Consider the following 13,799-nt stretch of genomic DNA (forward strand, 5'->3'; position numbering starts at 1 on the left):
AAGGTCTCTTTCATTCTGTAGTTTTGTAATCAACTCTTTCTGTTCTAGGAAGTTCCCTTTTCTGTTCCCTTTGCTTCAGGCGGGTGTGGGCTTCCCAAGCAAGGCTTCACACTCCCCTCCCTTCTCCTTTATGGTTCTTTTAAAAGGTGTGTGTGTGTGTGTGTGGCCATTGCACACATGTTGAGGTCAGAGGACAACTTTCAGGAGTCAGTTCTCTCCCTCCACTGTGTGGATTCAGGATTGAACTCAGGCCTTCGAGCTTGGCAGCAAATGCCCTTATGCACACCGAGCCATCTTGCTGAGAGCTCTCTTGCATTTCTGCCTTTCTGGGCAGTGTCACCAAGTGTCCTTCCCTTGACTTCTCCTTACTTCCATGATTATATGACCAGTTTCCTAATACTCATTCTTTTTTAACTTTTATGTTTGTGTGCATATGTGTGATGTACATGTGTCAGGGTGTGTGTGAATGTGTGTGTGCATGCATATGGGGCCGAAGGTTGATGCTGGAATCATCCTTTATTACTCTTCCACCTCATTGATTGAGGCAGGGTCTTGGAATCAAACCCACAGCCTGCTGATATGGCTAGTCTTGCTACCCAGCTTGCCCTGGGGGGTGCCCTGTCTTCTCATTCTTGGGATAGAATTATAGGTGGGCCACTGCATCTACCCAGTATTTATGTGAGTTTCTGGAGATCCTCCAATCTCCTACTCAGACTGCAACTGCTTTAGCTGCTGAGCTATCTCTCCAGCCATCCTCTTTATATTCTTACTAGTATTTTATGTATATTACTGTTTGCCTGTATATTTGTCTGTGTATCATGTGTATACCTGGTGTCCAGCCACAGAACCAGAAGAGATATTCAGATCCCCTGGAAGTGAGGTTAAAAAAAAAATTGTGATCCATCATATGGATGCTAAGAATTAAACCTGGGTCCTTAGCAATAATAAATGTTTTTAACTGCTGAGCCATATATCAGCCATCATCCCTTTTTATTTGAGACAAAGTCTTACTATTTAGTCCAGGATGACCTTAAACTTGCGATCCTCCTGCCTCAGGTTGCCCATTTCTGGGATTGTAGGTGTGTGCAACCACAGCTGGCACCCAGAATGCCCACCCCACTTAAGGACAGACTGTCCCTATGCCAGTCTGGAAGGTCAGTGTCAAGTTCCCTGCATCTCATCTTAGGGCAACCAAAATCACACTCCACCCATAACAACCAGAAGTTGTCAGATTTCCTTCTACAAGAGGAGCAAGAGTGCCTCATCACCTTCACAGAGAGCCACTGCTGGAGAGTGGTGGTCAACAGTAACAACACGGCCCCTTGGCCCCATTTACACCCACTGAAACTTCAGAGAAGGTGCGGTCCGCAGTCATCCATGATTCTGTGTTGTACACAGGTCTGCTTGGCCGTCCTGACCCCAGTGAAGGGTGTAGCACCCTTCTGTGCTCCTTGGGCTTGACAGGGTTTACCACGGTCCCCTCCCTGCCTCTGCATCTGCTGTGTGGATGCCACATCTCTGAATAAGACTGTCTGCATTGCTTGCTGGCTTATGACTCTCAGCACTGTCTCCAGGCACTGTCTGGAACACAGAGGCAGCTCCAATAATTTCTCCTGTTGAATAAATGACCATGGCTTGTCAGTGGCAGAACTTGGATTCAGTCCAGCCCCACCCTGTGCTGCAGGCTGCATTCTGGACTGCTGGGCTCTCCCAGGTCTCATGCAGGGTGGCCTGGTCACCTTGCTTGGAAGGGCCTCATGTGGCTTCCTCCCAAATAGGAGAGAGGGGGTAGAAAAGGGCATGTGTAGAGATAAGTGAGTTCCTGGTGCAGGAAGTTCAGGGTCTGCCCGTGCCATGTCCGGGAGCTTCCCTGAGGAAGAGGCGAGGCCACCTGCTAAGCTGTACTGAGGGGATGACAAGGAGAGGAAATTTGTCTCTGAGCAGGATGAGGCTCTTGGCTGAGGCTGACTCCAGCTCAGAAGTCACCTGTCTGCAGGGTAGTTCCTTGGAGCCTTGCTCAGTGGCAGCCTGGGGGAGTGGGCAGTTGTATAGCCCTAGTCTGGAGTTCCTAACTGGGTACAGCAGAAGGTTAGAGGGCTCAGGGCAAGGAGGCCAGATGTTGAGGCTGAGGCAGGGAAGGAAGGCTGCCCAGGATTTGACAAGGCCTCAGCCTTGACTGCTAGTGGAGGAAGGGGCTTAAGAAGCCTCCAGGCCCACCACCTGCACTGTCCACCCTCGTGATAGCTGGTCTGGACCCTAGGTGGAGGCATCCTTTCACAGAGCTGGGTCAGCTCAGGGGTCCAAGTGCCACATGTACAAACGAGAACTTGTAAGGCACACGTAAAGCTCTGGGTGTTTGAATTTGGAGGGACCACCATACTTCTGTATCCCATTTCCCACTCCAGGTCATTCCAGGTTGTAATATTCAGCTGGTGGGCTGGTGAGGGCCAGGATTCTTAGCCGCAGGTATGTGTTAGGGCCTTGGGTCTCAGACTAGAAATTCCACTTTGTCTGCCAGCAGACTGGGCAGGGCACTTTCCTTCTGAGCCCAGCAGGTGTGGCTTGGTGGGTAGGGCTGAGTCCTGGGGCTCAGGACCCAAAGAGAGTGGGAAGATAGGACCAAGAGACCCTGGGGAAGCTGGGAATGTTCTGAGGGATGCTGTTGGCCCTGGTAGGAAGGCCCTCAAGGAAGTGACTCTGGCAGGACAGAGGGACTCGGATTTACTGAGCGGGTTGATGTGGCCTGAAATCTAGAAGAACAATTTCAATCATTGTAAAAACTCCAGGACAGAAAGATTATTATATTTACTTTTCCTTCCTCCCTTCCTCCCTTCCTCTCTTTCTCCCTCCCTCCCTCCCTTCCTTCCTCCCTTCTGTTCTTCCTCCCTTCCTTCTTTCCTCTTTATTTCCTTTGTGGGGCTCTCGGCTGGCCTACTTGCCATATAGACCAGGCTAGCCTCAAACTTACAAAGATCTGCCTGCCTCTGCATCCCGAGTGTTTTGGGATTAAGAGTGTGCTCCACTATGCTTGGCTATACTTGTTTTTTCTACCAAGGGGAATCCTGAGACTCAGAGAGGCCTGAAGACCTATCAGAGTCATGCAGCAGGTGCCTGGCACAGCCAAGATTCCAGCCTGTGTCTGAGGGACTGTCAAGTCCAGGTTCAGCACCCATCCCCCCTTACCCTCCAGACCAGAGACAGACAGACAGACAGACAGACAGACACTTTCCACTGGCCACTGTTCTTACTCAGAGTATCTGTCACGGCACATGCTGGAAGGCTTCTGGGAACTGTCAGGGCAGGGAGAAATCCACCAGCCTTTTTGTTCCTTTGGTCCTCAAGAATCTTGATCTATAGCAGGTGCATGCTGCAATCCCAGCATTTGGGAAGCAGAGGGAGATCTGTTAAATGAAGTCTAGGCCCCTGCCTCAAAACAAAACCCCAAAACCTAACCTCTGAGGGTCACCCAGTAGGAAAAGAGTAACCCTCCACAGGGTTTGCTTTAACTAAAACTGCACGATCTAACAATAAAACCCTGCATCTCTCCTCTGACATTGCCAGCTTTGGCCTGATAGTGAGGAGTTTTGTGAATCAGTGACAAAGACATTTGGGGAAGGGAACCAAACTGTGCAGGCTTCTGCCATGGTAGGCAGCTGTCCCCAGCCAGGCTCAGTGGTCCAGTCATCCAGCACCATCACCCCCTGTTGCTGGGGTAACAGCCAAGTTCCCGGCTGCTAAGGGGTTCCTCCATGTGCAACGAGGACATTTTTCCAGCTCACTTTTTTGCCCATTGTCCTCTCCATATCGGGCTAAATGTTGTCCTTATACTCTAGGATACTCTTTCGTCTAGAGTTTGGGTCGGTTGAGCATGGGCAGGCAGGAGGTAAAGGCTTTCTGAGACTGCTCTGGCTCAGCCCCATCACACCAGGTCACAGAGATGAGTCACATCAAGCCCTGCCCTGTGGCACCCACAGTCTACAGAGGGAGAGTTACGCTTGTGCTCCACTCGGGCTGAGTGTTGTCTGTGCCTTGTCATAGGCATGTGGGTCCCAAGGAGGAACCTGAATTCCCAGGGATCTTGATGACTGAGGGCTGTGGTGACTGAGTCGAAAGATGTGGGTTAGGAGAAAGACATCAGTTTGGGGGAGAGCCTGGGGAGGACCTGAAAGAGGAAAGTGTGAGGGGTCCGGGTTGTCAGGCTGGATGCCAAGCACCTTTCCCTGCTGAGCCATCTTGCTGGTTATGGTCTTGAGAGCTGGGAGGTTCAGATGAGATGGGGAAGCAGGTAGTAATGGGTCTAGAGGGCGCTGGGGACAGGTAGGACCAGAGTGGGGGAGGAAGGCAAGAGGCAGGTACAGTGTGGGTGAGAACAGCCTCAGGCCAGCACCTGTGTCCCCCCCCTTCCCCAGGAAGGTCACTGAGGTCACTCAGCAGGAAGAAAAGAGCTTTTGTTTTGTAATTAGCTTTTAAACTCTTGGCAGGTTTCTTGTCTGCCGCGCATTGTGACCACATTGATACCCCCAGCCCTGCTCTCCCACTTCCTCCTTGGATGGAGGTCATTTGAGATGCCATGAAAGGGTTAGACTTTGGAACCCTGTCTCCTGCAGCCAGCCGGCCACCTCCGATGCTCTCAATACCCACTTTGTCCCACAGAACCAAGGAGAGCATGTACCACTCACTGACCTATGCCACCATCCTGGAGATGCAGGCCATGATGACCTTCGACCCCCAGGACATCCTGCTTGCTGGCAACATGATGAAGGAAGCACAGTCTCTGTGTCAGAGGTGGGGGCTGTGGGGGTGGGGATAGGGTAGCAAGACCGCCCTTCTGTCTGCCTCCTTCCTAACCGAGTTCCTGGTGTGTCTCTTAAGTACTGCTGCTTCTGGCTAAGAGGCCTTGTGTCCTCCAGTGCTGAGAGCTGTCCCTGTTGGCCTGGCTGTAGAGCCTTGTCTGAGCCAATCACTGGGGAGAAAATGGATTCCATCTCTGCCACTTTTATTTGGTCTTAGGCAGGTCTCTCTCAGGACTCAACTTCCTTCATTTATAAAAGAGGTGTGATGAGTCACAGGGTTGCCTTGGGGACCTGGTGGCAGGGCCTGGTGAGTTTAGTCCACAGTGTATAAATGAGCTAACTGTCCCTGAGTGTTTGTGTACTGGTGGCGTCATTTACCACCAGGTATACTCTCACCTCCGCTCTAACCCAGGCCCAGGCGGTTCTGCTGTTCACACCAGACCCCCCCCCCCCATCCCCGACATCTAATGTGAGGCAGACACTGGAGTCACTACGGGCTTCATGCCACAATGTGGATGGCTCTTGGGGAGGTGATGCCTGAGCATGGTCCCAGAGGGTGGCCAGAGACAGCAAGCAACAAAGGCCAAAAGACTAGAAAGCCAGACTAGGGGTTGGGATTGTGACTCATTTGGTAGAGCACTTGCCCAGCATATGGGGTGCTGTAAGTTTGAACCCCAGCACGGTAAAGAAGGAAGGATTCCAGTAAGCCAGCCCTGGCCTGGGAGAGCTGTGGACCCGAGTCTCCAGAATCCTGTAGGAGGGGCCTATAAACCTTCAAATATTTGAAAATATAGCAAAGGGCGTGTGTGTACAAAGACAAGTGTGACATAGGCTGGCCCCTCTTACACCTCATGGAATCACCAGAGGCCTTTTTCCTTCTCCAGGCATCGGAGGAAGTCTTCCATGTCGGACTCTTTTAGCAACCTAGTCCACCGTCCCACAATGGACCAGTTCACAGAAGGTGTGGTGTTGAAGATGTCTTTTCAAGCATGGGCTCTGGTGGCCCAGGGAGGGGGGAGGGATAGGGTGTAGGGGAGGGGAAAAAAGCTATCCATTCTGGTGTCTCCGAGGGGGCTGTATGGCCTAATGCTGGGACACAGGTGGCTCTGGCCTGGGGCCTTGGAGGAAGGGTTAGAACAGAAATTCAACCCATTGGACAGTATTATCAGCTAAACACCTGGAAGTCTGGAAAACGTGGCCTTGCTCCTTGGGCCCAGGGCTGTGTAGAAAGTACCTTTGTGACTTTATATGCCCCTTTACTTGAGCCTCCTGCCTAGAACCCCAGACTTTGTTTCTTTTCCTGCAGAGGAAATCCATGCCGAGGTCTGTTATGCAGAGTGCCTGCTGCAGAGAGCAGCCCTGACCTTCCTGCAGGTAAGGAAGCTCCCCTTACCCCAGCCCGCTCCACACATGTGCAAAGAGCCTTAGAGTTCTGGGGCAGTTACCAAGTCCAAGCATGACTTGCTCCCTGAGAAGTGGCAAAGTCTAAGGCTCAGAGTCCCAACCCTGGCCGAGATGGATGAGGAGGGTAGGTGTTTTCACCCCGTGTTCTCAATCCTTCGGGTAACTGCTGCTGCTCCTGTCAAGAGTCACAAGTCACAAGTCTGCTTTGCTTTATTTATGCAGCAAACACTTGTTGCAAATAGTATAACAGGCTTTTTACACGTGTGTGGTGTGTGCATGTGTGTGCGGTGCGGTATGTGCATATGTATGCGGTGTGGTGTGTGCACGGAGAATGGAGGTTATCGGGTGTCTTCCTCTTTCTCTCCATCCTTTAATATATTTATTTAGTGCATGCATTTGTGTGTGCGGTGTGAGAGCCTGTGGTGGAGAGGGGGAAGGGCATGTCATAGACGTGTGGAGGTCAGAGGAGAACTTTTTGGGAATTGGTTCTCCTACTTTGCTTTTGAGGTAGAAGCTCTCATTATTTCTGCTGTTGAGCTGTGTGCTCCAGGCTGGCTGACCTGAGAGCCTGATTCTCCTGTCTCTGCCTCCATTCTCTGGAAGAGATTACAGATTCACTCTAGTGCATCTGGCTTTGTAAATGGGTTCCAGGGATCAAATTCTGTCCTTTGGCTTGTGTGGCAAGCACTTTGCTGTGGGAGCTGTCTCCCTGGATATGTTGTATTTGCATACCTCCCACATGAGATCCTTTCTGATGTGTTTACACTTGTTACTTAACCCTTCAAAGGACAGCAAAGCAGAGTCTTCGAGCGGAGGGCTGCTCTCCCTAGGATCACAGCATTAGCAAATTAGTGAACTGGGATTTGAGTTTGGGTCTGGCCAAGTCAGAGATGGGTTTCCCTACCACGTGGAAACTGTGCACACTGTCACTGCACAGTTTTACTAGAACTCCTTGGTTGGCACATGACAGTCATCACCCGTGTGCATGTATGCATGCGTGTTGGAGGAGGGTAGATGCATTTTAGTGTTGGGTGCTATTTACTTCCTTTATTTTATTTTATTTGCTTTTTATATATTATTATCACGCATACCCTGATTCTGCTGGGGACCAGAGCCTACATAGAAAGACTCATCCCTCCATCCTGACACTGTCCCAGAAGCCATTACTTTCCTCTTCATCCCTGCCTTAGTGCTTCCCAGTTGTGTCTGAACAGCATATGGTTATGCTTTGGTTTTGTGTCATAAAGACTTTGTGTGGGGCTTGGATTCTCTGTCTTTGTGTGACTGTATAATATTCTCTTATGCAAATGCCTCAGTTTACCTAGCTTCCATGGGTGAGCCTTGATTGCTTTGGTTCTTGGTTTCATGGACACTGATGCTGTGGACATTCCTGATAATGCTTTTCAGCCCATGCTCATTTATTGTCTGAGAGGACACCTAGGATTGGGGTATTGCTGGGGATTGCTGGGACTGTAATACAGTACAGTAATTACCTTTAATATTCCAACAATGAGCAACCCTCCTCATCTCACATGGTCCTTCTACCTAGAGGGGGACACTGTTGACTCTGTGTGTGTGTGTCTGTCTGTCTGTCTGAGAAAGGGGGTTGTGGCAGCCTGCTTTGGGTGAGCTCTGACCACTCCCGCCTCAACTGTCATAGATCTGGGCACAAGGTGGAGGGCTGTCAAGGCCCATAGCCTTGTGTGACCCCCTCCAGCCTACAGTTACCTGCCTTGGACCCAGTTCTCTTCGTCTCTCCCACCACAGGATGAGAATATGGTGAGCTTCATCAAGGGTGGCATCAAAGTCCGAAACAGCTACCAGACTTACAAGTAAGCGGGGCCAGCTTCTGGAGAGCTGGGAGCTTAGGGCCAATGAATCTATTACCTGTCCCCTCAGACTGCATTGTGGGAGGCCAAAAGTCTAGAAAGCTGTGAGCTTAGACAAATGTCTGCACCCCAGAACCTCCATTTTCTGGAATAATGTTCTCCTGATTTTCTGGCTATACTTGTATGTCTGGATTCTTGAATGCCTTGTCTGCTAGGGAAAAGGATGACCCAGAGTCTACCCAAACAGCCTGTGCTGATGGGCAGAGAGGTGGACAGATAGAGGATTTTAAGGAACAACAGCAGAAGTACATATCTATAAAGACCCAGATGCTACTTTTCCTATAAAGTCTTCCTTGACCTTTTTAACACACAGGATTACACATACGTACACACATGCATACACAGATGCATGCTCCCTGTCATAGGATATCTATTGCTGTGAAGACACACCATGATCATGCAACTCTTGTAAAGGAAAGATGTTTAATTTGGGTGCCTTACATTTTCAGATGTTTACTCCATTATCATCATGGTGCAACAGGGTGGCATGCAGGCAGACATGGCGCTGACCACATTTTGACCTGGAGGCAATAGGAAGTGGTCTGAGACATTGGGCATGTCTTGAGCATATATGAGACCTCAAAGCCCACCCCCACAGTGACACACTTCCTCTAACAAGGCCACAGCTACTCCAACAAAGCCACACCTCCCAATAGTGTATTCCCTATGAGCTTATAGTAGCCAATTACATTCACACTACCACAGGCAGCAAGGGCTAGATTATCCTCATACTGTGTCTGGGTCCCTGACAAAAGTCCTCTGATCCAGGGACAAGCTGTGCTGATGGTTAAAACCCTGAAAACCTAGCCCAGAGCACTGTTACCCAGTGTGGTGCTGCAGTCCCTTATCTTCAAGTTGTCATGACGTCAGATAAAGCTCTGAAAACCCAGCCATCCCTCCCCTAGTTATACATTGGAACTTTCTTCCAGTTACATTTTGAGAACACTTGCTGTCGTTACCTCCCCCACCAGAATGACCGCTCCCTGCACACGACTGCTAAAGGCTTGTGCTGGAATTGTCTAGGGACACTAGACAAGCGCTCTAGTCTAGTCCCTCCAGTGTCCTTGCTAGCTATTAGAATGGTGAGCACAGAGCACACACCTGGTCAGGCTACCCCTCCCAATTCCTGAGGCCCCTCTTGCTTACAGAATGGAGCCCCGGGTCCAGTCAGCCCATGACTGCCCCCTCCCGCAACAGTGCTGCCTCTCATGTTACTCTGCTACAGACCCTTAGGCCCGCCCTCAGCTCTTCAAGAATGCCAAACTCATCAGGGTCTCACAGGTGTCTAACGTTGCCTCTGTCAGAATATTCTGCACCAGGCTAATTCTAACTCACCTCCTGGGTTCTAGCTCACACATCACCTCTCCACGTAAATACCATCTGAGAAACCCTATTTATCCCCAGAGCAAGTCCAGCCCCAGGGTTCTTCTGTTTTCAAGTGATAGGTGGGGACTGTCCCTTAGAGGGTATTGCTGTGGGAACAGGACAGGGTTACTGTGCTCCCTGCTGCCCTCTAGTACCTCACAGAGAAGTCTAGGGGTGGTTGCTGTCTAGAAAGCCTCTGTGTTGGGCTGGGGACTCTGTGCTTTTGGTACGTAGGAGAAAGAGGGTTTGATTCCAGCCAAGTGAACTCCAAGGAAATGTCCTGGGGGACAGGGTGTTCTCATTGGGGGTGACTGCCTCCTGTGAGACATTGCTCCACAGACATCCTGGTTGTCCCACTGATGAGGGAGGAGGGCAGGGATGTCTTAAACATCCGACACTGGAAACAGGTTCTCTCCTTCCACCTACCAAAGAATTATCGAGCCTAAGATGACAGTTGAGGCCAGTGGAGGGTACTGTACAACTAGGGCAAATGTGACACCATTTAGGGGTGAGGAACACGCATTTGCCGTGGAAGACAAGATGGAAATTGGTTTGGGTATCAGCTGTTTGGGTCTGTAGAACTCTAAACCCAGCACTGTTGAGTGCTGAGCCCACCCTGTCAGGGAGATGGGGGGATGGATCCCAGCCTGGCTCCAGTGTGTGGCTAAGCACTCATCCTTCCCACAGGGAACTGGACAGCCTTGTCCAGTCCTCACAATACTGCAAGGGAGAGAGCCATAGGCACTTTGAAGGAGGGGTGAAGCTTGGTGTGGGAGCCTTCAACCTGGTGAGTATGAGCCCCTCATTTCCTCAGTGTCTGGGCCCCAGATGAAGCTCCCCTGCATGTCCTTGTCCCACACAAGGTCACCCCATGTGCCATTGTGCCTGGCTGTGTGCTTGGCATGGGACCTAGAGATGATTCTTAACTATGACCAGCCTTAAGGGGCTGGGGTTGGAATGTCACTGAGGGTAACCACCTTGAGAATCTACATGTGCCTACTTGGTAAGCTTGAACCCCGAGTGGGGTAATTATACGTTGACAACCCCAGAAATTCAGACTGGTTGGGAAGGAGAGACCTGAAAGCAGCTGTATCCCACAGGGGACAGGGATCCAAGTTCTCTTCAGGGCCACTGGAGAGTTCCCAGGGGACAGAGATAAGCATTGAGCTGACTTAGATCCAAGAGTTCTAGGCAGGGAAGGGAATTCCAGGCAGATGGAACAGCGTCCTGGGTTGGAAGGACATAGAAATTCTGAGCCTGCTTGTGAAGGAAGGAGCCAGTCCAGGGTGATGGTTCAAAGGCTGGTGTGGGTCTGAACGAGGTGGTCACTCTCTCCTACCTGGGTAAAGGCAGGCTATGGTGGGGTCCTCTGACTTTCCCTAGGATGCCCTCCACACACTCACTTCCTCTGTCCCTGCAGACGCTGTCCATGCTTCCCACTAGGATCCTGAGGCTGCTGGAGTTCGTCGGGTTTTCAGGAAACAAGGTAACTGCCAATCTTTGGGTACCCTCCATCTGCCCAGTTCAGGGCTGGAGCTGGGCTAGATAGAGTGGGGCTGAGGGACCTTGGGGCCTGCTGCCAATCCTTTCTGACCCTGGGGGGAGCCTAGATCTGTCTGAGCCTCAGCCTTCCCGCAGGGGTTGTGAGGCCACGGATCTCTTCGTGCCTGACGTCCGCAGGGTGGAGGGACTGTGTGGTAAGGGTAGATGTGAGGGCAGCCCCATAGGGACCAGAGGCCACGCTGTAGTCCCCCTTGGTCTCCTGCTCACTTCAAAGATCTTGAGCTAGTCCTTCGTTCAAGGTCAGCCTTTGGTGCCCCTACTCCATCAGTGAGTGTGCAGGGAGCCCTGTGCACCAGACCTCAGGGGGAATCAGGGGACTCATTAAGGCCAAACCTTGTACACCAGCAGGGGTTGGAGGAAGCAGACCAAGGAGGCCTCCTTCAGGAGGAACACTGTCCAGGAAGTCATGAGTCATTCTCAGCCTCCTCCCCTCCCTGTGACCCAAGGCAATTCCCTTTCTCCCATGAGCCTCCTCCCTGTAAAACTAAGAGGCTGCACATGTAGCCTTTTTCTTTTGGTCCACCACCCAGCTCCCAGATCATGACACAGAGACTTATTATGAATTCTGAATGCTCAGCCACAGCTTAGCTCTTATTTTCATCTGTTTCTCTTTATTTACATTTTGCCTCAGGGCTTTTTTTTGTATCTTCTGTAGATCTTTCTCCTACTTCTCGTGTCTGGCTGGCGCTGTGTGCCTTCCTTTCCTTCTCCCTCATTCTCTCTGTTCCTCTTTTGTCTAGATTTCTCCTATTTATTCCCTCTGCCCACTAGCCCAGCCTATCCCTCTCCTGCCTAGACACTGGCCATTCAGCTTTTTATTAGACCAATCAGGTGCCTTAGGCAGACAAGGTATAACAAATGCAACACACTTATATGTTATTAAACAAATACAGCATAAACGAATGTAACACATCTTTTCACAGTTTAATATTCTGCAACATAAACAACATAGTTAAATATTCCACAACATTCCCATTGTCCTGAAGATGCTGGTGTGTATGTTTTTTTCTGTTTTTTTCCTGGCACCTGCCGTGTATATGAACCACTACTTTTTGGTTTACCTGTTATTTATCCCAAAATGACATCACTTTTAAAGGAAATGTTACTATACAAAATCCATCTCCCTCGCCCCCCCCCCCAAGACAGGTTTTCCCAAATTAACAATTCTGGCTGTCCTGGAACTTGCTTTATAGACCAGGCTGGCCTTGAACTCAGAGATCTGCCCGAATGCTGGGATTATAGGCATGTGCACCCCGACCCCCGGCAAAATCCATCTTATTTAATCACGGAAAAAAAAAGTGTTAAGAGTGCCATACAGAGCAGGAGGATTTCCGAGTTCAAGGTCAGCAGCCTGGTCTAATATATTGTGGGTTTCAGGGCAGTTAGAGATACATGGTGAGACCCCCATCTCAGCGAACAAACCCAGAGTGCCACATAGCTGTCTTCAGAACTAGATGTGGGGTTGGCCACGGCTCGGCTCGAGTGGTTTCTCTTTGTGGGTGAGAGCAGGCAGTTGGGTAGGTGGTCTCAGGGTGCTGAGGTGGGAAGGTCCACACCAACCCGCAGCTGTACTTCATTGGGTGGAGTCTGTTCCAAACTGGGGCAGCTGTGGATGGTTTCAGGTAGGCCAGACAGGCCTATACTTGAGAAAGGGCATGAATACCGAGGAAGGTAAATGGAAGGCAGAGACTACAGGTTGGGGCTGGGCCCAGGCTTCCTGGCACCACCAGCACCAACTTGGAGTTACAGTCATTTTCCTCCTACCAAGCAGGCTGGGCGACGGTCTGGCTTCCATGCCCACGACAGGGTCAAGAGTAGGCACAGATGGAGAGGTGGGAGGGGAGGGCAGCCCTTGGCTCAGGATGACAATCCTGGCGCCACCGCCCCTGTCTCCCGTCTCCCGGACAACAGACTCTCAGAACTGCCCTCCTTCCTACCCAGTGATTCTCTGGGATTCCCAGCCTGTGTTCTTGTCGCCCCAGGATTACGGGCTGCTGCAGCTGGAGGAGGGCGCGACGGGGCACAGCTTCCGCGCAGTGCTGTGTGTCATGCTGCTGCTGTGTTACCACACTTTCCTCACCTTCGTGCTCGGTAGGAGACCCGGTGTGTCGAGGTGGTGGGCTCCCGGGTGAGCGGCTGACATCCACCTAAGACTGTGGCAGAGCCAGGTCAGCCGGCTTGCCGCACCTGGCTTGTTTGAACACCCACGTCCTCTCTGCACCGGTTCCACGTGTGAAATGGGGGTGATTGCGCCACCTTGTGGAAGGTGTGAAGATGCTGTCCCTTGCTCTAGGTGCAGACTCAGAAATGGCCTCCAGGTTGAGCCTGTGATGTGCCAGGGCAGTATCCACACTAGCTTGTTCAAGCCTCCTGTCACTATAGAAATAGGGAGAATCGTGCCATTCCTCAGAGGGAAAGACAGAGCGTCAGTATTCAGGCATCTGTACTGGCCTGCCCATGGAGTCCTGACAGGATACTCCCTCAGCTGCAGCCACGAAGAGCACCACCTGTGCATAGTCACTGTGTTCCCTTTTAAAAGGGCCCCTGCCCACCTCCCGTCTCTCTCCCTTTCCCTCCCCCTCCCTTTCCTCCTTTTCTCTCCTCTTTCTCCCCTCCTCCTTTCTCCTGCTGCTCCTGTCTCTGGAGGCTGGTCTCTCCCCTTCCCTTTTTATGATCCCTTTCCCTAATAATAAAAAGCAAAACAAAACAAACAAACAAAACCCCCTCTGCTTGAACTGTGTCTCGTGGCGTCTTTCTCTCATGCACCACTTTTCTTAAATTACAA

The 13,799-nt window shown here is 51.1% G+C and overlaps 1 protein-coding gene across 4 annotated transcripts in view; it reads left to right on the plus strand.

Annotated features, from left to right (window-relative positions):
* The window catches only part of Ttc39a (tetratricopeptide repeat domain 39A), a 50,012-nt gene that overhangs the window by 22,603 nt on the left and 13,610 nt on the right, over window positions 1-13,799 (plus strand). For all 4 annotated transcript variants that reach the window (XM_051188450.1, XM_051188447.1, XM_051188449.1 and 1 more), the window contains exons 3-9: window positions 4,654-4,785; window positions 5,678-5,754; window positions 6,100-6,167; window positions 7,965-8,029; window positions 10,139-10,238; window positions 10,872-10,937; window positions 12,997-13,105. In XM_051188450.1, coding sequence (XP_051044407.1) covers window positions 4,654-4,785; window positions 5,678-5,754; window positions 6,100-6,167; window positions 7,965-8,029; window positions 10,139-10,238; window positions 10,872-10,937; window positions 12,997-13,105 — 617 coding nt within the window. The remainder of the gene's footprint in view (window positions 1-4,653; window positions 4,786-5,677; window positions 5,755-6,099; window positions 6,168-7,964; window positions 8,030-10,138; window positions 10,239-10,871; window positions 10,938-12,996; window positions 13,106-13,799) is intronic.

This window comes from Phodopus roborovskii, unplaced genomic scaffold (assembly GCF_943737965.1).
Source record: "Phodopus roborovskii unplaced genomic scaffold, PHOROB, whole genome shotgun sequence".
In the NCBI taxonomy this organism is placed as follows: Eukaryota; Metazoa; Chordata; class Mammalia; order Rodentia; family Cricetidae; genus Phodopus; species Phodopus roborovskii.